The sequence below is a fragment of the Rhizophagus irregularis genome, chromosome 16 (genome assembly GCF_026210795.1).
Source record: "Rhizophagus irregularis chromosome 16, complete sequence".
Classification (NCBI taxonomy): Eukaryota; Fungi; Glomeromycota; class Glomeromycetes; order Glomerales; family Glomeraceae; genus Rhizophagus; species Rhizophagus irregularis.
The window spans coordinates 2,570,509-2,595,315 of record NC_089444.1 but is presented as its reverse complement, the minus strand read 5'-3'; the positions used below and the strand labels follow the sequence as shown (position 1 = coordinate 2,595,315).

The 24,807-nt window shown below is 24.5% G+C and overlaps 3 protein-coding genes across 3 annotated transcripts; 2 read left to right on the top strand and 1 right to left on the bottom strand.

The window, feature by feature from the left end:
* Positions 1 to 238: 238 nt before the first annotated feature.
* On the bottom strand, positions 239 to 721 carry OCT59_008319 (uncharacterized protein; the record flags this gene model as incomplete). Its single annotated transcript, XM_066142368.1, has 3 exons — positions 239 to 411; positions 486 to 543; positions 626 to 721. 3 exons carry the CDS (start codon positions 719 to 721, stop codon positions 239 to 241), a joined length of 327 nt encoding a protein of 108 aa, XP_065999256.1.
* Positions 722 to 2,746: 2,025 nt separating this feature from the next.
* On the top strand, positions 2,747 to 6,339 carry OCT59_008318 (uncharacterized protein; the record flags this gene model as incomplete). Its single annotated transcript, XM_066142367.1, has 7 exons — positions 2,747 to 3,112; positions 3,182 to 3,574; positions 3,646 to 4,035; positions 4,100 to 4,483; positions 4,554 to 4,928; positions 5,001 to 5,381; positions 5,470 to 6,339. 7 exons carry the CDS (start codon positions 2,747 to 2,749, stop codon positions 6,337 to 6,339), a joined length of 3,159 nt encoding a protein of 1,052 aa, XP_065999255.1.
* Positions 6,340 to 14,390: 8,051 nt separating this feature from the next.
* On the top strand, positions 14,391 to 24,602 carry OCT59_008317 (uncharacterized protein; the record flags this gene model as incomplete). The annotated part of the gene is made up of 21 exons (XM_066142366.1): positions 14,391 to 14,747; positions 14,821 to 15,198; positions 15,869 to 16,264; positions 16,338 to 16,727; positions 16,796 to 17,191; positions 17,265 to 17,660; positions 17,739 to 18,113; positions 18,180 to 18,569; positions 18,633 to 19,031; positions 19,107 to 19,499; positions 19,574 to 19,963; positions 20,031 to 20,396; positions 20,468 to 20,863; positions 20,939 to 21,319; positions 21,390 to 21,779; positions 21,858 to 22,250; positions 22,332 to 22,709; positions 22,776 to 23,171; positions 23,249 to 23,356; positions 23,730 to 23,838; positions 24,178 to 24,602. The coding sequence occupies 21 exons, from the start codon at positions 14,391 to 14,393 to the stop codon at positions 24,600 to 24,602; spliced, it is 7,602 nt and encodes a 2,533-aa protein (XP_065999254.1).
* Between the last annotated feature and the right edge of the window lie 205 nt (positions 24,603 to 24,807).

Here is a 24,807-nt window from a genome sequence, read left to right as displayed (position 1 = left end):
CACATAAGGGATGGCATACTTTTAATGCTTTACAACTATATTGTCCTATACATGTACTTGAATACTATGTTCATTTAGACGCCAAGAATGTTGAGTACATCCTATACCTCATGAAAAAAATGTTACATACTTATTACAAGAAATACTTCTACGCCATTGAATCATTCCCATCTCAAACTTTTTTAATTGTTTTTCTTTTGAATTATGTAGGTATTTATTGTCAAATTGAAAATGTAAATCACAAACACCAATTTTTGTAATTGCCATCTACTTCTCTAATAACATCTCGATCCACTTGCCATGTCCCAATAAGATTACGCAATTGTCTTATATTTCCTTCTTTATTTCCACATCGTTGAAATTTTCCATCAAAAAAATCAACTATTACACATGCCGTTAACTCTTTTTGTTCTATATTATTTATAATTTCATAAATTCAGCACTATTATTATAAATGTCATTCTGACTCTCATTTTCACTTTCACCTTCACTTTCAAGATCAATCATAATTATCTGAGTCAGAACTACTAATTTCATCATTATCTATAAATATTTTATGTAAAAAACTTACATTACATTCTTTCAAATCAATACAAGGATCTAAAAACTCATAGTCATTGCTTACATTATCACTGTCTACATAATTATCTGACTCCTCTGAACCTTCTGTAAAGTTTTCAAAAAGTGAATCAAAAAGATTATTATTTTCATGCAGCGACATTTGTAATAATCAGTTTTTTAAAAAATCACAAAAATAGGATAAAATAAAACGCGAGATGCAAGTTTTTGACGACTTTTCTTCATTGTACGAAGATAAAACACCTTTTTTCTATCTTCAAGTTTCGATTATCATAGTATTACAAACTATAATGGAACATGATTTTCACATGTTTATATATTGGTCAAATTTGGCAATTTTTCGTCTACAAAACCCATTTTTATGGTAAAAGTAGCTCAATAATTATTCGATCTTGAAAAAAATTAATATACAATGGCTTCAACATGGTGTGAAACTATGTGTAAAATTTTAGTACACATTATTATGTAAAATATTTTTTTTTGCATTAAAAAACGGTTTTATAAAAAGTGATCGACACGCATGTCGATCTTCTATTGATAAAATTTTAATTCGACAGAAATTAATTTGAAAGATCAAGTAATTCAAATGAGGTAATACAGTCTTTTTTTTCCTTAAAATTAGTTCAATATGCCGATCCGTGACATGACCAGTGATTGGTAATATAAGTTATATGTACCTTGCTAAGTATAATTCTCTACAAATCCGTCGCCTATGCAACATGACATTAAAATCGATAAAGAAATTGTTTTTAAAATAAACTTTCTCATTATATCCATACGATCATATTTATCATTTAGGATTATACACAGGTTTCCCTATCCAACCTCAGTTTTTATATTCGTTCAAGTATGTTTTACAGTGTGAAGAGTTGGTTATACCTTACACCCTCAGTCCATCATGCTTGACAAAATATAGAAGAGAAAAGAGAAGCGGAAGGCTTTTTTTTAATTTGCCTCATGAGTGATTTAAATATTTGGATAATCACAATGAATCCTTTGTTATTAGAAACTGTCTAAGTTAGGACATCTGGACATTTGTACCGCTTTGCGCAAAATTATCACAAAAAGTTATAAACGTTCAAATTTTATTGGCTGAAATTTTCTATAATTTGAGCTCCAAAATTAATTTACAGTGATTATGAGTAAAATTTTGACATTTATAATAAATGAAAATCTTTATTTAGATAGCTAATAACCATTTTTTTCAAATGTCCAAAAAGCAGATTAGTAAGATACCTAAAAAAAAAAGAATGCTACAGACACTGTTCGGATTAAGGCTGTTGAAGATGAAAAATGGAAGAATAATAAATTATTGAAGAATGGACAAATGGTGGAGTTGTTTGAAATCGAATAGAGGCTTAGAAGTGAAATGATTTATGATTAAATAAAAGAAGGTTTGAAAGATTTTGAGAAAGTAGGAAAAGATTTATGCACGAAAATCTACAAATCTGGCTGACTGGATCACGTGATAAGATCGCTTACAAAATCATGTGATTTTCGAGTATAAGACTTCTGGCTATGATTTCTAAGAGTAAAAAATACCAATTTTTTAGTAAAACTTCATAAACACATTATAAATGATATAAATTGCGTATTTATCAAAATATTATTCTACAAAGCTATAAAGATTTGAATTTATTTATATGTAACTTTTTTGTGCTACAGTACATGATTTCAAGATATTGTTTGCGTCGAGGTCACGTGATAGTGACTTAACGAATAGTTTAAAATTTAGTGTATGTGTGGAAATTAAAGCGTATACTTTATTTAAATTTATAATAAATATATAACAATAAGTACGAAAAGTAAATGCTAATCACAAATAAATCATAACAAAATATTGCCGCCTCACTATTGGCGATCTGAAATATTACAATATGAATAATATGAATAAACCAAAAATTTATATATTAATCCTTTATCGCGTATAACTTACACTTAGTATAACTTGCACTAAGTACTAAGTGTAAGGTATCAGTTATACAAAACACCAACAAATTGTTGATCATTTCAATTATGTCAGCGGTATGCCGAATTTTTGCCGAATTTTGCATACATGCTGATCTGCGTAACAATATTACTAAGCTAAATTTACATAACATGGAATTTATTAACGCCCAAATTTCTTACATTCTTATTATTAAGAAATTTTTTGAGCATTTACAAAATGGATTTTGAAGATTTTGAAGAACCTTTAGAGATACCTGACATTCTGGAATATTTAAAAAACAATTTTACAAATTGGACCAGTGAAAATGAAAAAATTGATAACTTCATTCAGGAAATGCAATTGAAAATCAATAATGAAGATAATGAAGATGATGTAGTATTTGAATGGATACCATACAATCAATTTAATGAAATTAGTGAGACAGGTAAAAATGGTCTTATAACAGTATATTCAGCAATATGGAAGGATGGTCCATTATACTATAATGAACAGTATAAACATTATAATAGAGATTCAAATAAAAAAGTTGCTTTAAAATATTTACATAATTCACAAGAATCCATTGATTCTTTAATAAATGAGGTATGAAATTTCTTCTTAAGTATTTTTTTAAATTAATATATTTACAATCTCTTTTATTATATTTATTAGGCTAAAAAATATCCAACAAAGTATAAAGCATTTCAAGTATTGTATGGAATATCTCAAAATCCAGATACAGGAGATTATATTTTTGTTCAAAATAATTATATATGGACAAGTGGAAATGAAAAAATTGATGATTTCATTCAAGAAAGGCAATTAAAAATAAATGACTATGATGATATATTGCTTGAATGGATACCATATAATCAGTTTAATGAAGTTAGAGAAACAGGCAAAAATGGTCTTATAACAGTATATTCAGCAATATGGAAGGATGGTCCATTATGCTATAATGAACAGTATAAACATTATAAACATTATAATAGAGATTCAAACAAAGAAGTTGCTTTAAAATATTTACATAATTCACAAAAATCTATTGATTCTTTAATAAATGAGGTATGAAATTCTTTAAATATTTAAATACCTTTTTAATTAATATATTTACAATCTCTTTTATTCATATTTAGGCTAAAAGATATTCAACAGATAAAGATGCATTTCAAGTATTGTATGGAATATCTCAAAATCCAGATACAGGATATTATATTTTTGTTCAAAATAGTTTTATTAACTTAGTAAATTGGAACAGTGGAAATGAAAAAATTGATGATTTAATTCAAGAAAGACAATTAACAATTAATTACTATAAGAATATAGTGTTTGAATGGATACCCTATAATCAATTCAATATAATTAAAGAAGCGGGCAAAAATGATTTTATAACAGTATATTCAGCAGTATGGAAAGATGGTCCATTATACAAGTATTTTGATGATTATGATAGAGATTCAAATAAAAAAGTTGCTTTAAAATGTTTAAATAATTCACAAAAATCCATTGATTATTTAATAAATGAGGTATGAAATTTCTTAAGTATTTTTTTTAATTAATATATTTACAATCCCTTGTATTTATATTTAGGCTAAAAGATATTCAACAGACAAAGGTGCATTTCTAGTATTATATGGAATATCTCAAAATCCAGATACAAGAGATTATATTTTGGTCCAAAATAGCTATATATTGATTAGTGGAAATGAAAAAATTGATAACTTCATTCAAGAAAGGCAACTAAAAATAAATGACTATGATGATATAGTGCTTGAATGGATACCATATAACCAGTTTAATGAAACTAAAGAATTAGGCAAAAATAGTCTTATAACATTATATTCAGCAATATGGAGGGATGGTCCATTATATAAGGGATATAGTTATAGTAGTTATACAAGAGATTCAAATAAAAAAGTTGCTTTAAAATGTTTGCATAATACACAAGAATCCATTGATTCTTTAATAAATGAAGTATGAAATTTTTTTAAATATATAAATGCCTTTTAATTAATATATTTACAATCTCTTTTATTTACATTAGGCTAAAAAATATCCAACAAAACATAAAGCATTTCAAGTATTATATGGGATATCTCAAAATCCAGATACAGGGGATTATATTTTTGTTTTTACCTGGACAAGTGGAAATGAAAAAATCGATGATTTCATCCAAGAAATGCAGTTAAAAGTTAATAATTATAATGATATAGTGTTTGAATGGATACCATACAATCAGTTTAATGAAATTAAAGAGACAGGCAAATATGACCTTATAACAGTATATTCAGCAATATGGAAGGATGGTCCGTTATTCAAAAAGAATAGTCAGAGCAATTATACAAGAGATTTAAATAAAAAAGTTGCTCTAAAATATTTAAATCACTCACAAAATTCCATTGAATCTCTAATAAACGAGGTATGAAATTTCTTCAAATATTTAAATACCTTTTTTAATTAATATATTTACATCTCTTTTATTTATAATTAGGCTAGAAAATATCCAACAAAATATAAATCATTCCAAGCATTGTATGGAATATCTCAAAATCCAGATACAGAAGATTATATTTTAGTTCTTATGTGGACAAGTGGAAATGAAAAAATTGATTATTTCATTCAAGAAATGCAATTAAAAATAGATGACTATGGCTATGATGATATAGTGCTTGAATGGATACCATACAGTCAGTTTGATGAGATTAATGAAATAGATAAGGGTGGTTTTTCTACAGTATATTCAGCAAAGTGGAAGAATGGTCCATTAGAATATGGTGTGGATAAAGACATTTACAATAGGAGTCCAAATAGAGCAATTGCTTTGAAATGTTTGCATAATTCCAAAAGTATTACTGATAAATTTTTGAATGAGGTATGAAACTTTTTAAAAAAAACACTATAATAATCTTTATTTAAGCATGATGTAATAATGATTTTTTGATATCAATGTATTTTAATAGGTTAAAGAGTACTCAATAAGTAAAAGTAGTAATATTCTTAATATATATGGAATATCCCAAAATCCAGATACAAAAGAATATATTATGGTTCTCCAATATGCAAAAGAAGGCAATTTTAATAAATGGATAAATGAAAACTATAAATTTTTTAATTGGAGGGATAAAATATCTGTATTACTTAATATTGTTATTGGTCTTAAAGAAATTCATCAAAGAAATTTAGTTCATCATGATTTTCATACAGGAAATATATTATTTTTAGATTTCATAAGTAATTTTAGTAACTATGTATTAATTTCAGATATGGGATTATGTGGAGAAGTTGATAATTTAGATGAAACAAAAATTTATGGAGTTATGCCTTATGTGGCTCCTGAAGTATTAAGAGGAAAGCCTTATACTCAAGCAGCAGATATCTATAGTTTTGGTATGATAATGTACTTTGTAGCAACTGGAAGACAACCTTTTGGAAATCATGCACATGATTATGAATTAGCATTAGATATTTGCAAAGGAGTTAGACCTAAAATAAGTGAGCCAAAAGCACCAAAATATTATATTGATTTAATGAAAAAGTGTTGGGATTTAGATAAAAATAATAGACCAGATATTTTTGAGATATATAAATTAATAAAATCATTTTATGAGTTATATGTGGAGAATATTGTTATTGTAGAAAATGAAGAAATTGAAATACAATTTAAGGAAGCAGAAGAATATAGAAGAGCATATCTTGTTTCCATTGAAAATTACCAAACAGCTACTCATCCACAAGCTATTTACATATCTCGATTACTTAATCCTATTACAAAAGATCTTCTAAAAAATGATGATGATTATAATTCTCAATGTTTAGATCAAGTAATCTGACTCCAGACGAAATCAAAACAAAGTACTATATTATAATAATATTTTATGTGCTAAAGATTATTCACTTGATATATATTTATATAGCTATTATTTTATAGTAATTTGCAATTAACATACAATATTGTCCAACACTGTGTATGGATATGTAATATTTATTCATGAATAAAATCAGTTTGTAATTGGACATATTAAATATATTGTTATTTTTCTGATATGATAAATAAATGTTGGTAGTATTAACACTTCAATGAAATTATTCTTCAATGCATAAATTGTTGATATATTTGTTGATATATTTTGTTTTATATTTATAAATAACAAAAAGTGAAAATATTAAATATTTCATTTGCACTGAGTTTAGGAACAAGCTGAGTTTTATTAGCTATCAAATTAAGACCGACTGGCTTAAGTAAGTAAAGGTTTAGATAAGCAATAATATTTATTTAATGAATAATGTATCTAACTGAAATAACATATTCTAATAGAAATTTATTTTTATAACTTCTATCAAAGGCTTCTAGATATGTTACTAGCCATGACGGATACTACAATATTATAGTATAACAACAAAATTATGAAATTTCCTAATATGTAATAATATAATAAGGATTTAGATATAATGCTAAAAAGAAGATGACATAGGTCAGTAGAGGAAGTTTAACCTTACCTAATCATAAGTACTACCCTAAAATAGCAATTTATATAATCCATATTGACTATATGACTGTGTAATCCAAATTTCATGGATAAACACGTTTTTAAATTATTATTGTTGGATATATCGATATGTGGAGTTATATTGCAATATAAAAATGAAATGTGTTAAATTTATGTTCATGTATAAAAAATGTTCAAAAAGCAACCATTTTGTCCGATTTATGTCTTATTCAAAAAAACAAAAATTAAACAAATGGTACTTTTTTAGACATTTATTAACATGAGTACAAATATTAAACAAATTTAACTCATTTCGTTTTTATAGGGTTATCTTTCCATACGCCAGTTTCAATAATATCGCTGGCATTAAACCTTGCATTTTTTGGTACTCCCTATCTCACTATTCATATATTTTATGATAAATTTCTAAGAACAAATTAATGTTTTGGGTTTTACCAGAATTAAAAGAAAAAAAATTGACCGACAATAATGTCAAATCTAATAATATAAATGCAATTTTTTTTTAGCCAACGCTGTATTATTAATTCTTCATTCTAAAAACCTTATATTTTTATTTTAAAAATACTTAAATTTATCATTCAATATATTGTAGATAGGCAAGCTAAAGTACATTATAAGACTTCACTCAAAACTTAATATATCTGCCTTTTAAGATAGGTGAGAGGTCCCTTGATACAATATTTGATTTTCAATTAAACCTACTTTTGAACATTACCATCATAGTAAGACATAATTTCTTTAATAGTTTAATGATAAATCCATGGCAACATAAGAGATCCAATTTATGGATTACTTTTCTGAATTAGATAATGATAATAACCAGTGCCTTAGTTTACCTTTTTAAATTATCTTTCCTTGTTTGTTTCTTGTCTTTTCCTTTATAATCTCACTTTTAAATATTTATTTAATTCTCTTTAAGTTTTCCTTCTTTTTTCAGTTAATAATCTAAAATTTCATTCTTATTAATCTTATTATTTTCATTCTTTTTATTAACTTTCTAATTTTCTAATTGATTCTCAACTTTAAACTGACAACCAAATATTTTCCATTTTCTAATCCAAACAACCAGCTGTATATATGTAAATATCTAATAAAGATAAAAAATTTTACATCTGTGACTGCATAATCAGCTCTTGTAAATAATAAATGTTATCTTTAAGAAATATAAATTTGTTTAACAATAAATAACAATGAATTCTTTTATTAAATTGACTGGCTGTCTTGGAAAAAACTAAAAGAAAAAGATTTAGCTAATTTCTAAAGTTAATTGACTGATTTAATAATAATTTTTTGCTCACATTGCCAGCAGGTTATAGTGTTAATAAATAAACACTAAAAAAATTTTGTTAAAACGGTTTTAGGGCAGTTTATTTATAGGTAAAAATTTGGATGCCTACTAGGAATTTGAAAATTAAGTTACATTAATTTACCAAGTATTGTAACTTAGAATGACAAAATTAAATAAAATAAATTTTGATATAAAAAAGAATAATAATAATTACAATAAATACAATAGTTTCAAGACTTGGGAATAATCGTATTTAAGACTTGATTATTACATAGCTTTCTCTTTAGATTAATGGATAATTAAGAAACATATAAATTCCGGTACAATTAACTTGATTAGAAATCATTGATCGAATAATGAATGAATTGTGCTAAAAAAAAAGAATAAATCAAATAAAATTTATGATACAATATTTTTACTGTTGAAATATGACTAATTTTACGTTAAAAATCGTGATGTTCTGATAAAATTAACATTTAAAAGGCTAGTAGTATGCATGAGCGATATTAATTGATAGAGAAAAGTTCTTGGATGATGAATCCTCTGAAAGATTCTATGTATTATTTTCCTGATTTTAAATTTAAATAATTACCTTTTTAAAACGAGTGAAAATAAATTGTATTAGAGGTGAAACATACTTCGATTTTTTTTTTATTTTTTTTGCCTTTAGGTTTTTTTTCTCCCATCTTTTCCTTAAAATTATTGGTTTAAAACTTATGAGAATCTGTTACTTTAATAAAATAAGTCTTGACAGACAAATTTATCATACATATCATGATTTTTAGAATTCATATTTTTTTATTTTATTTCACTTATATTTACATTCCATATTTTATCCTCTATAATCTATATAACCAAAAAATTTGATCATAATAATTTAGATTGTGTAACATGAAACGTGTGGTATTTCTGATATGGGTAGCTTCATGATTAATAAAAAACTAAACTTTTTTTCGTTAGCAAAAAAAAAAAATTAATAGTCCCTTAACTGGAATTGGATTTATAGAATGAAAATATGAAATTAAATTTATTTTTTTTTGATATCGAAATTTTTTTTTTCCATTTCGACCTTTCTTTTTCAAACCAAATTTTTTTTAATTAGTATTTTATTTTCAGTTTTTTTTTCAATACCAAAAAATTTTTTTATTTTCGGTTTTTTATTCAATACCGAAATAATAATTTTTTTTTAAACGTTCTTTATTTATCTTTTTTTTAAACTAAAAAAAATTCTTTAATTAGTTTTTTTTATACAATGCTAAAAATTTAGTTCAGTCATTAAATAAATAACTATTCTTTCCGTTCTTTTTATATTTAAACTCTTAAATGAGATTTTTTTTTAATTTAACTCACATAGTTTAATCACATGACGAATTTTTTTGAAGGGAAAAAATGTGAAATAATTAACAAATAAATATGACAAAAAAGTTTTTTAAAAAAAATGAAGACTTTTTACACAAAATTATAGTTTACCATCAAGAAATACCTATTAAAAAAAATCTAAATACAGTATAATAAGATAAAATTTCGATTTCATGAAAAAGATAGACGTCATAACACAAGCAGTGATCGAAAAATTTGGCAAAATCTGAAATAATGAAATTAAAAAAAAAACAAAAAAAAGCAATAATAGTGAATGATATTCAAAATGTTGTTAAAGAAAATGGCTCGCTCAAAAAAAAAAAAGTGGAAGAGATTCAAAAAAGAAAGAAAAATGATTATGTGTAAAATAATATACTGTATATTTTTTACATGATTCATATATTATGTGTAATTAAAATAGCAATACTACTTTTATGTTAATATATTCTTTTTAAACTAGATAATAATCAATATACGTATTTATATTACAAAATGTTTAATAAAACAGAAACATTTTTATTTAAATAGTAAATTATTATCATATAACTGAATAAATTGAAAATAATAACATAAATCCTTTAAAATTTCAAATATAAAATAGGAGAATATATTTGCAAGCATACTATAAAAAATCAATTTTTTTTTAACTATAAGCATAATGAGCGAATATAATTCTAAAAATCACAGTCTCTAAAAACGAAAATAACTAATTACATTTTATCCTTTTTATATAATTTTCTTAATAAATCATTCAAAAGTCGTCAAAGTCATCTATTTTTTTTTAAAAAAAAAAAATCGTCAAAAAACCTTGAATATAGTTCCCTACTTCTACTAACCTACTATAACAAAAATGACGTTACGGATTTCATGATTTTTTCGGATATCATTTTGTGTAACAACACGACATAAAGCATTGTATGGCAGGAGATTAATGAAATCATCAATTTTTTTATTTTCACTAATCCATATATAATTATTTTGTGATTGAATGGATACCATAAAATTAGTTTAATAAAATTAAAGATTGATTTTGCTGAACTTTTACGAAATAATCATATGATTGAAAGAAATAGGTTCTCAATTTAAAGTAATTACATAAATAAATATTTTTAAATCACTCAAAGTTTATGTAAAAACTATTTTAATACTATGCAAGTATTTTATATACTAATTATATTTGCGAATTTTAATACAAAATTTCCATGTAGAACTGTGTGGGTTTAAAAATACTTATACATTTTATTAACGAGCTTAATAAAATCATAATAAATCTCATTTTGAAAATCTTAGTGATTATTGAAAAAGAATTTCGATCTCATAGTTCATATTGGCTACAAGAATTAAAACTTCTCTTAATATGATACACCATGTGACTTTGTAAAATATTTTGATTGGTAATTTTCAATCAATCAATTAATAACCAAAAAAAACGAGATGATTGGCAAGTTGCAAAAATAAAAGGATCCATTAAAATTTAAGATACAAAATTAACGAAAATTAATTTAACTGAATTAAAATTGAGATAAAAGAAATAAATTAACTAAGCTATTCCGCCTACACGTTATTATTAATGTGATATTTATTTAAAGAAATACCAACAAAAATACAAAAATTATAATATGATTATGTTCTAGTAAAAATATTCCTTTAATAAATCATGAAACTTCCCTTCTAATATTTAAACACTTTATTAGACATTATATAGATCACAAATTTATAAAAAAAAAAGATATACCATAAACACAAAAATAAACTTCTTTAATAAACTCTCATTAGAATCGTTTATTCGGAATCATTTAGAATAGCTTAGGAATCATTTGGAAAACACTAAAAGAAAATATTCAAGTATTCCGCTTAATAAAAGTTAAAAGTTGTAAGAAAATGACTGAAAATTTTTACACTTTTATATCGCACTATTTCTTTTATAATTGATATTAATTCGAAAATAGCAAAAAATGCTTTATTTTTAAATAAACCTTTCATTTTCAATCAATCCTTTTTGTTATTTAATTATATTTACTTACCCCTACCTTTTATTTTACTCATTACTCTTCTTTTTTTAAATAATTTCTTTATTGAACGTCCATCCTTACATAGATAGTCGTACAACTTGGTCGAGTTGGTATTTTTCTTAGATTAAAAGATGTCCTTAAAATCTTGAACTTCTAACCAATTAATTGTTAAACTTTTTTTTTATCGCTCTAAGACTTTTTTACATTTATATTATAAATTAATTTTTATTCCTAGCTTCATCTTAACTTCTCACTTTTAACACTAATGAATTGAAACCAAATGTTTAAAATTGTTTTAATATTTATCGTTTTAGTTTCAGCTAGTTTATTATATATAATCGATATTTATAATAATACTTAATAAATTGAAAATAATAGCATAAAATCCTTTAAATTTTACGATACTTAATCGTTATTTATTTTAAAAATTTAAATACATAAAAAAAATGATACATCTGGAAAAGTAACGAAATACAAAACGGGAGGATATTTTTGCAAGCATACTATATATAAAAGTTTAAAAACGAAAAAAATGATGACTTTTATATAATATAAATATCAAAATTTTTTTTTATTATAAGCATAATGAGCTATACTGCATGATGAATATAACATAATATCATAATATATTACGTTGAAGCAGAGTAAGCTATACGATATCCTATTGCTGTTTTTACAAATACACGATTAAAAAGCATAAAGCGTTCTATATAAGAAGATAAAAATTTATTATATAAATTAAATAGCCAATATTATAGAAAATTTCTTAATATACACGGGTGCTTCAAACACGTATCATGTGACCTTATAACGAAAAAATAATGCAAAAAAAACTTGATAAATATACCTTAAAAAAATGTACAGTAAGTGTATTTTTGCCTGTTCGGCAAGTTTACTTAAAGTGTCAAAGATTATTTGAATGTCATTTTTGACTTGGTTAAATTTTTTTTTTTCTTTTTTTTTCGTTTAAAGATTTAATTCCGGTCAACATTAAGTGATCGGCGTAAAATTTACCTTTTTGGAAACCGTGTTTGTGCCAATTTTTTATTAAAATAAGGTAAAATAAATTTAATAAAATAGCCTATAGATTTTTTCTCTATATAATTTTTTTTTTTGCATATAATTTATCATATATATATTGATTAAAAAACATTAATCCTGGTGCGAAACAACGAGTCTATTTTTTATTCTAATTTTTAATCAAATTTCCAATGAAAATGTATATATATATAATATATTAATTAGGGAGAAAGTTTCTTTCTTTCATTTCTCCTTCAAAAAATCATTATAAAATAATTAAAGTCATCTACTTCTACTATGAAACTTCTGCGTTACGAATTTCATGATTTTTTTGGATATCATTTTGTGAAACAAAAATCTTTTACTAATATGGTTACAATAAATAAAACGCCCAAAAATTAATTAAAAGTAACGTTACACAACATTTATTCATTCATACATGAAAACTCTAACTTATAATCTTGTAACTTTAATCCGTGAAAAAAGAACCAATAAAATGTATTATAATACATAGATCCTTGAAATTAGTTGATATTGACGAATTTGCAAAAGATTTGCTTGTTGTGAAGTATTATCATATTACACTCTTGCTATCAATATTCCAGCAATACGAGCCATTATATCATAAATAATCAAAATATTTATGTACAGATTTATAACAAGTAGTATAATAAATAATAATATTATTTTCATAATAACGTATAAAGCATATTACGCAAAACTCTTTTCTATTACTAAATATAAGTACAGTTGAATTCTTTTATGTCTGGTACGAATTTAATTATTTAACAAAGTGTATTTCTTTTTTAAATTTCAGCCATTTCGACCAATCAGAAGACCGATGTCGAAACGACAAAATAATTAACGTTTTTAGATTGGTTGAAATCGATGTCAATCATGCGTCATAAGACATTTGACCAATCAATGCTCCATTTTTTTTTATGTTCAAGATGTTTAATATCAAATTCACGCTCGTTTTTAATTATTTTATAAAAATTTTTAATAATAAGTTACGCACTAAATAATAAACCAAGTTGATAAATGATTTGAAAATATCAGGTTTAAGTTAAAATTTAACTATATTTTTATTTTTTAACTTCTTACCAATGTGATAGTTTCCAAGACTCGAAAAATGTAAATTAATTAGATAAACAACCATATAATATTATAAAATACTGTAATAAATAAGAAAAATTTATATATATATTTATTTTATATTAACAACTATAAAAATAATACCAATATTTAAATATTAATAAAAAAAATCAATATATATTGAATATTTTATATAAATGTACTGATACTGCTGTACAAGTCAAAGAGATCAGAGAAAACTTCAATTAATGTGGTTTTATTGTGACTTTGTTATTTAATATTTTAATATGATCCAAGTGTAATTTCAAAGTTGGAGATTTTTTTTTTTTAACTCATAATACACATTATACATGATGCAAAGTGCGTATTTATCAAAAAAAAAATTGAATAAAGCCATAAAAAATTTAACCAAAAAAAATTTTTTGTTTCGAATAATTTTTGTGACATGATCGACATCAAAATACTTTACATACTAAAGTCTAAAGAAGCCTCATTACGTAATACTTATTTATGAAAATTTTTGTGCTACCTGTTACTTGTACGTATGTACGTATTATAAATAAGGTTTTACTTGAAAAAAATTTCGAGCTTTTGAAAAAATGTTTTCTCAGAATATACCTTTGACAGGAAATAATATTCTAGAATTTTTAGAGACTAACTTCACAAATTGGACCAGTGGAAATGAAAAAATCAATGATTTTATTCAAGAAAGGCAATTAAAAATTAATGACCATGATGACAATATTGTGCTTGAATGGATACCATATAATCAGTTTAATGAAGTTAAAGAAACAGGTAAAAATGGCCTTGTAACAATATATTCAGCAATATGGGAGGATGGTCCATTATGTAAAAAGAGTAAGTGGGATAAAAATTATACACGAGATTCAAATAAAGAAGTTGCTTTAAAATGTTTGCATAATTCACAAGTATCCATCGATTTTTTAATAAATGAAGTATGATATTTTTTTTGAATATTAAGTATTTTTTTATATTAGTATATTTACAATCACTTCTATTTATACTTAGGCTAAAAGATATTTAATCATAAACAAAGATGTATTTCAAGTATTGTATGGAATAACTCAAAATCCAGATACAGGAGATTATATTTTAGTTCTTATCTGGGCAAGTGGAAATGAAAAAATTGATAACTTTATTCAAGAAAAGCAATTGAAAACTAATGATTATAATGATATAGTACTTGAATGGATACCATACAATCAGTTTAATGAAATTAAAGAAACGAGCAAAAATGGCCTTATAACAGTATATTTTGCAATATGGAAGGATGGTCCATTACGCTATAATGAACAGTATGAAAATTATACAAGAGATTCAAATATAGTAGTTGCTCTAAAATGTTTAAATAATTCACAAGGATCCATTGATTTATTAATAGATGAGGTATGAAATTTTTATATTTGTTTTTTTTTTTAATTAACTCTACGAAAAAAATGTGTCCGGAAAATATTCTGAAATTGTCAGAATATAATTGTACGAATTCCGGACAAAATGAATGTCCTGAAAACAGCAAGATTTGGAATATTTTCCGGATGTCCAGATTTGGAATTTGTCCGGAAAAATGTTTTTCTCTAAAATGATCAGCAAGTCATAATATCAATGATATATTCCTTTATACAAATAACTGATAACTGTTTATAGCAGTTTAAAGTAACATCATTGATAGTATTTTGCTTACTCTTTAAGTTTACTTAGTACACACACAGAAGTTTTAAATACTTTTTACATTTTTTTGATTTTTTATTGTGGAATTTTATCTTATCCAACTACCAGAATTTGTCTGGCTTTTTTTGTGCAGAGATCGTCCAGGATTTTTTGTATCCAGAATTAGTCCAGTTTTGTCTATCCGAAATTTGTACTGAATTTTTCATATCTGTACAAATTCCAGACTTGAAAAATTCTGGACGCCATATTTTTTCATAATTTCAAATATTTTCCAGACATTTATAGGTATACTGGACAATTTCTGAACAATTTTGGTGACAAATTCCGGATATTCTTTTTTCGTAGGGTAGCAACTTAGTATATTTACAATCTCTTTTATTATACTTAGGCTAAAGGATATTTAACAGACAAAGATGCATTTCAAGTATTATATGGAATAACTCAAAATCCAGATACAGGAGATTATATTTTGATTCAAAATAATTCTATAAACTTGGCAAATCAGATCAGCGGAAATGAAAAAATCGACAATTTTATCCAAAAAAGGCAATTAAAAATTAATGAATATGATGAAGCAGTGGTTGAATGGATACCATATAATCAGTTTAGTAAAATCAAAGAGACAGGCAAAAATGAACTTATAACAGTATATTCCGCAGTATGGAAGGATGGTCCATTATTTTATAATGAACAGTATGAAAATTATACTAGAGAATCGAATAAAGAAGTTGCTTTAAAATGTTTAAATAATTCACAAGAATCCATTGATACTTTAATAAATGAGGTATGGAATTTCTTTAAGTATTAAGCACCTTTTTTTAATTATTATGTTTACAATCTCTTTTATTTATACTTAGGCTAAAAGGTATTCAACAGACAAAGATGCATTTCAAGTATTATATGGAATATCTCAAAGTCCAGATACAAGAGATTATATTCTTGTTCAAAGGAACTTGACAAATTGGATCAGTGAAAATGAAAAAATTGATAATTTTATTCAAAAAAGGCAATTTAATATTAATGAATATGATGATATAGTGCTTGAATGGATACCATACAATCAGTTTAATGAAGTTAAAGAGACAGGGAAAAATGATCTTATTTCAGTATATTCAGCAATATGGAAAGATGGGTTATTATGTAAAAAGAGTATATTGGATAAAAATTATACAAGAGAACCAAATAAAGAAGTTGCTTTAAAATGTTTACATAATTCACAAAAATCCATTGATTTTTTAATAAATGAGGTATAAAATTTCTTTGATATTTAATTACTTTACATTCAATTAATATATTCACAATTTATTCTATATAGGCTAAAAAATGCCAAACAAAATATGAAGGATTTCAAGTATTATATGGAATATCTCAAAATCCAGATACAGGAGATTATATTCTTGTTCAAAATGATTCGATAAACTTGACAAATTGGATCAGTGGAAATGGAAAAATTGATGATTTCATTCAAGAAAGACAATTAAAAATTATTAACTATGATGATATAGTGCTTGAATGGATACCATACAATCAGTTTAATGAGGTTGAAGAGACAGGCAAAAATGACCTTATAATAGTGTATTCAGCAATATGGAAAGATGGTCCATTACACAAAAAGTATGAATGGAGTAATTATACAAGAGATCCTAATAAAGAAGTTGCTTTAAAATGCTTACATAGTTCACAAGAATCCATTGATTTTTTAATAAATGAGGTATGGAATTTTTTTAAATATTAAACACCTTTTTTTAATTATTACATTTATAATCTCTTTTACTTATATTAAGGCTAAAAGGTATTTAACAGACAATGATGCATTTCAAGTATTGTATGGAATATCTCAAAATTCAGATACAGGAGATTATATTTTAATTCAAAATAAGTCTATAAACTTGACAAATTGGATTAGCAAGAATGAAAAAATAGATAATTTTATTCAAGAAAGGCAATTGAAAATTAATGATCATAATGATATAGTGCTTGAATGGATACCATACAGTCAGTTTAATGAAATTAGTGAGACAGGCAAAATTAACCTTATAACGGTATATTCAGCAGTATGGAAGGATGGTCCATTGTATTGGAATAAGCGGAAAAAAAAATATACAAGAAATTCAAATAAAAAGGTAGCTTTAAAATGCTTGCATGATTCAAAAGAATCCATTGATTTTTTAATAAATGAGGTACGAAATTTTTTCAACTACTTAAATATTTTCTTAAATAATACATTTACAATTTTTTTTATTTATATATTGATATAGGCTAAAAAATATCCAACAAAGTATAATAAATTTCAAGTATTGTATGGGATATCCCAAAATCCAGATACAGGAGATTATATTTTTGTTCTTATCTGGGCAAGTGGAAATAAAATAATTGATAATTTTATTCAAGAAAGTCAATTAAAAATTAATGACTATAATGATATAGTGCTTGAATGGATACCATATAATCAGTTTAATGAAATTAAAGAGACAGGCAAAAATGGTCTTACAACAGTATATTCAGCAATATGGAAGGATGGTCCATTACACTATAGTGAACAGTATGAAAATTATACTAGAGATTCAAATAAAGAAGTTGCTTTAAAATGTTTACATAATTCACAAAAATCCATTGATTATTTAATAAATGAGGTATGAAATTTCTTAAGTATTTTTTTTAATTAATATATTTACAATCTCTTTTATTATATTTATTAGGCTAAAAAATATCTAACAAAATATAAAGCATTTCACATATTATATGGAATATCTCAAAATTCAGATACAGGAGATTATATTTTGGTTCAAAATAATTCTATAAACTTGGTAAATTGGAATAGTGGAAATGAAAAAATTGATAGTTTTATTCAAAAAAAACAATTAGAAATTAATGAATATAAAGATATAGTACTTGAATGGATATCATACAATCAGTTTAGTGAAATTAAAGAGACAAGTAAAAATGGCTTTAAAACAGTATATTCAGCAATATGGAAGGATGGTCCATTGAATTGTCAATATAGTGAATATAAAAGAAATCCAAATAAAGAAATTGCTTTAATATGTTTACAAAATTCACAAAAATCCATTGATTCTTTAATAAATGAGGTATAAGATTTCTTTAATTAAGTACTTTTTTTAATTAGTATACTTACAATTTCTTCTATATAGGCTAAAAAATATCCAATAAATTATGAAGCATTTCAAGTATTATATGGAATATCTCAAAATCCAGATACAAAAGATTATATTCTAGTTCAAAATAGTTCTATTATCTTGGCAAATCAGATTAGCGGAAATGAAAAAATTGATGATTTCATTCAAGAAAGACAATTAAAAATTATTCACCATGATGATATAGTGCTTGAATGGATACCATATAATCAGTTTGATGAAATTGAGAAATCAGGCAAAAATGGCCTTATAACAGTATATTCGGCAATATGGAAGGATGGTCCATTACATAAAAAGCATTGGTGGGATGAAAATTATATAAGAGATTCAAATAAAAAAGTAGCTTTAAAGTGTTTACATAATTTACGAAAATCAATTAATACTTTAATAAATGAGGTATTTAATTTTTCAAATATTTAAATAATTTTTCTTTTAATTAATATATTTACTATCTCTATTATTTCTACTTAGGCTAAAATTTATTTAACAAACAAAGATGAATTTCAAGTATTATATGGAATATCACAATATCCAGATACAGGAGATTATATTTTTGTTCAAAATAATTCTACAAACTTGGTAAATCAGATTAGCAAAAATGATAAAATTAATGATTTCATTCAAGAAAGAAAATTAAAAATAAATGATTATGATGACATACAACTTGAATGGATACCATTTAATCAGTTTAATGAAATTAATGAGACAAGCAAAAATGAACTTATAACAATATATTCTGCAATATGGAAGGATGGTCCATTATGCCATAATGAACAGTATGAAGATTCTAGAGATCCAAATAAAGAAATTGCTTTAAAATGCTTAAATAATTCACAAGAATCCATTGATTCTTTAATAAATGAGGTATGAAATTTCTTTAAATATTAAGTATTGTTTTCTAATTAGATAGATTTACAATTTCTTCAATTTATACTTAGGCTAAAAAATATTCAACAGACAAAGATGCATATCATGTACTATACGGGATATCTCAAAATCCGGATACAGGAGATTATATCTTGGTTCAAAATAATTCTGTAAACTTGACAAATCAGATCAGTAAAAATGAAAAAATTTATAGTTTCATCCAAGAAAGGCAATTAAAAATTAATTACCATGATGATGTAGTGCTAGAATGGATACCATACAATCAGTTTAATGAAGTTAAAGAAACAGGCAAAAATGATCTTATAACAGTATATTCAGCAATATGGAAGGATGGTCCATTGTATTATCAATATGGTAATTATAAAAGAAATTCAAATAAAGAAGTTTCTTTAAAATGTTTACATAATTCACAAGAATCTATTGAATGTTTAATAAATGAGGTATGAAATTTATTCAAATATTTCAATATTATTTTTAATTAGTATGCTTACAATATATTTTGTTTAGGCTAAAAATTACCCAACAAAATATAAAGCATTTCAATTATTATATGGTATGTCTCAACATCCAGATTCAGGAGATTATATTTTAGTTCTCATCTGGACGAGTGGAAATGAAGAAATTGATAATTACATTCAAGAAAGGCAATTAAATATTAATAAATATGATGATATAGTACTAGAATGGATACCATACAATCAGTTTAATATAGTTAGAGAAATAGGGAAAAATGACCTCATAGCAATATGGAATGATGGCCCATTATATAAAAAGAGCATATGGGATAAAATTCATGCAAGAGATTCAGATAAGGAAGTTGCTTTAAAATGCTTATATAATATAAAAAATTCTGTTGTTTCTTTGATAAATGAGGTACAAAATTTTTTTAAATAACTGCTTTCTTCTATTAATATATTTACAATTTCTTCTATTATACTTATTAGGCTAGAAAATATCCATCAAAATATAAAGCATTTCAAGTATTGTATGGAATATCTCAAAATCCAGACACAGGAGATTATATCTTAGTTCAAAATAATTCTACAAATTTGGCAAATCAGATCAGTAAAAATGAAACAATTGATAATTTCATTCAAGAAGTGCAATTAAAAACTAATGACTATGAAGATAAAGTGCTTGAATGGATACCATATAATCAGTTTATTGAAATTAAAGAGATAGGTAGAAATGGCCTCATAACAGTATATTCATCAATATGGAAGGATGGTCCATTATTTTATAATGAACTATGTAAAAATTATACTAGGAACTTAAATAAAAAAGTAGCTTTAAAGCATTTAAATAATTCACAAAAATCTATTAATTCTTTAATAAATGAGGTATGATATTTCTATAAATATTAAGTATTTTTTTTTTTAATGAGTATATTTACAATCACTTTAATCAATACTTAGGCCACAAGGTATCTGACAGATAAAGATGTATTTCAAGTATTGTATGGAATATCTCAAAACCCGGATACAGAAGATTTTATTTTGGTTCTAAGTAATTATATATGGATAAGTAAAAATGAAAAAATTGATGATTTTATTCAAGAATGGCAACTAAAAATTGATGATTACGATGGTATAGTAGTGCTTGAGTGGATACCATACAATCAGTTTAATGAAGTTAAAGAAACGGGAAAAAATGAACTTATAACAGTATATTCAGCAATATGGAAGGATGGTCCATTGCATTACCAGTATGGTGAATACACAAGAAATTCAAATAAAGAAGTTACTTTAAAATGTTTACATAATTCACAAGAATCTATTGAATGTTTAATAAATGAGGTATAAATTTCTTTAAATGTTTAAACACTTTTTTAAAATTTATTATATACAATCTCTTTAATATAATTAGGCTAAAAAATATCCAATAAAATATGAAGCATTTCAGGTATTGTATGGAATATCCCAAAATTCGGATACAGGAGATTATATTTTGGTACAAAATAATTCTATAAACTTGGCAAATCAAATCAGTAAAAATGTGAAAATTTATGATTTCATTCTTGAAAGGCAATTGAAAATTAATGATGATTATGATATAGTACTAGAATGGATACCATACAATCAGTTTAATGAAATTATAGAAACAGGTAAAAATGAATTTATAACAATATGTTCAGCAATATGGAAGGACGGTCCTTTACATTATCATTATGGTGAATATAAAAGAAATTTAAATAAAAAAGTTACATTAAAATGTTTGCATAACTCACAAGAATCCATTAATACTTTAATAAAAAAGGTAAGTAAATTCTATAAATGTACGTTAAAGTAACTTTTTTTAGTTAGTACATTTATAATTTCTTTTATTTATATTTAGGCTGAAAGATATTTAGCAGACAAAAATGCATTTCAAGTATTGTATGGAATATCTCAAAATCCAGATACAGGAGATTATATTTTGGTTCAAAATGATAATACAAATTTATTATCATGTCAAATCAGTAGAAATGAAAAAATTGATGATTTCATTCAAGAAAGGCAATTAAAAATTAATGATCATGATGATATAGTTCTTGAATGGATACCATACAGTCAGTTTAATGAAATTATAGAAACAAGCAAAAATGAACTTATAACAGTTTATTCAGCAATATGGAAGGATGGTCCATTGCATAACCAGTATGGTGAATACACTAGAAACTCAAATAAAAAGGTTAATTTGAAATGTTTACACTATTCACAAGAATCTATTTATTCTTTAATTACTGAGGTATGAAATTATTTTAAATATTTAAATATTTTTCTTAAATAATATATTTACAATTCCACTTATTTCCTTATTTATATTTAGGCTAAAAAATATCCTACAAAACATAATGCATTTCAAGCATTATATGGGATATCTCAAAATCCAGATACAGGAGATTATTTTTTAGTTCTTATCTGGACAAGTGGAAATGAAAAAATTGATAATTTCATTCAAGAAATGCAATCAAAAATTAATGATCATGATGATATTGTATTTGAATGGATACCATACAATCAGTTTAATGAAATAAAAAAAACAGGCCAAAATGGCCTTATAACAGTATATTCAGCAATATGGATGGATGGTCCATTATGTAAAATGAGTATATGGGATAAAAATTATGCAAGAGATTTTAATAAAGAAGTTGCTTTAAAATGTTTACATAATTCACAAAAATCCATTGATTCTTTAATAAATGAGGTATGAAATTTTTTTAAAAATATTTTTTTGACAAATACATTTATAACAATTTTTATTTATATTCAGACTAAAAAATATTCAACAAAACTTAAAGCATTTCATATATTGTTTGGAATATCTCAAAATCCAGATACAAGAGATTATATTTTGGTCCAAAATAATTCTATAAACTTGGCAAATTGGATTAGTGGAAATGAAAAAATTGAAAATTTTATTCAAGAAAGGCAATTAAAAATTAGTGAGCATGATGATAGAGTGTTTGAGTGGATACCATATAATCAGTTTAATGAAATTAAAGAGACAGACAAAAATGGTCTTATAACAGTATATTCAGCAATATGGAAGGATGGTCCATTTTACAAAAAATATAGTCTTGAAGATTATACAAGAAATTCAAATAAAGAAGTTGTATTAAAATGTTTACATAATTCTCAAAAATCCATTGATTCTTTAATAAATGAGGTATGAAATTTTTATCAATATTATTAGGTACCTTTTTTAAATTATTATTATTAACAATTTCTTTTATTTATATTTAGGTTAAAAAATACCCAACAAAGCATAAAGCATTTCAAGTATTATATGGAATAACTCAAAAACTTGATACAGGAGAATATATTTTGGTTCAAAATAATTCTATAAACTTGGTAAATTGGATTAGTGGAAATGAAAAAATTGATAATTTCATTCATAAAATGCAATTAAAAGTAAATAATTATAATGATATAATATTTGAGTGGATATCATACAGTCAATTTAATAACATTAAAGAAATAGGTAAAGGTGGCTTTTCTACAGTATATTCAGCAGAATGGAAGAATGGTCCACTAGTATATAATTTGGATAAAAATTTATACAGTAGGGATCCAAATAGAATAATTGCCCTGAAATGTTTAAAAAATTTCCAAAATATAACTGATAAATTTTTAAATGAGGTATGAAATTCCATTTGTAATAGAGAATTTTATAAATATGACAAGTAGTCAAATATAATATATTAAACATTATCTATATTAATAGGTTAAAGAATACTCAATAAACAAGAGAAGTAATGTTCTTAATATATATGGAATATCCCAAAACCCAGATACAAAAGAATATATTATGGTACTCCAATATGCAAGAGATGGTAATTTTAACCATTGGATAAATGAAAATTATAAGTATTTTAGTTGGGAAGATAAGTTATCCACATTGCTTAATATTATTAATGGTCTTAATGAAATTCATCAGAAAAATCTAGTTCATCGTGATTTTCACACAGGAAATATATTATTTTTAAGCATTATAAATGATTTTAGTAATTGTGTATCAATTTCAGACATGGGATTATGTGGAGAGGTTGGTAATATAGATGAAACTAAAATTTATGGAGTCATGCCATATGTGGCTCCTGAAGTATTAAGAAGGAAGCCTTATACTCAAACATCAGATATCTATAGTTTTGGTATGATAATGTATTTTGTAGCAACTGGAAGACAACCTTTTGACAATCGTGCACATGATTGTAGTTTAGCATTAGATATTTGCAAGGGAATTAGACCTGAAATAAATGAGCCAGAAGCACCAAGATGTTATATTGACTTAATGAAAAAGTGTTGGGATTTAAACCTAAACAATAGACCAAATATTCTTGAAATAAATGAATTGGTCCTGACATTTTATAAGTCATGTGGAGGGAATTTCTTCATAGTAAAAAATAAAGAAATTGAAATGCAATTCAAGAAAGCAGAAGAATATAGAAGAGCAAATCTTTCATCAATTGAAAATTACCAAATAGTTACCCATCCACAAGCTATTTACACATCTCGATTACTTAACCCTTTTACAGAAAATCTTCCAAAATATGATAATGATGATGATAATTCTCAATGTTTAGATCATGCAATCTAATTCCAGCATAGTGAAGTTTCTTATTTACATTTGCAAATTATTTTATGGTCCTATCACATTAGTTAATATCTGCTGAAATTTTGCTAATTTTGGTTTGAAAATATTTAATTTATCAAAAACAAATTATTATTATGTAACTTTTGTAATAAGTAACCCTTTGGTTTAATAATTTATAATTGATTTATTAACTCTTGATCATATTTGA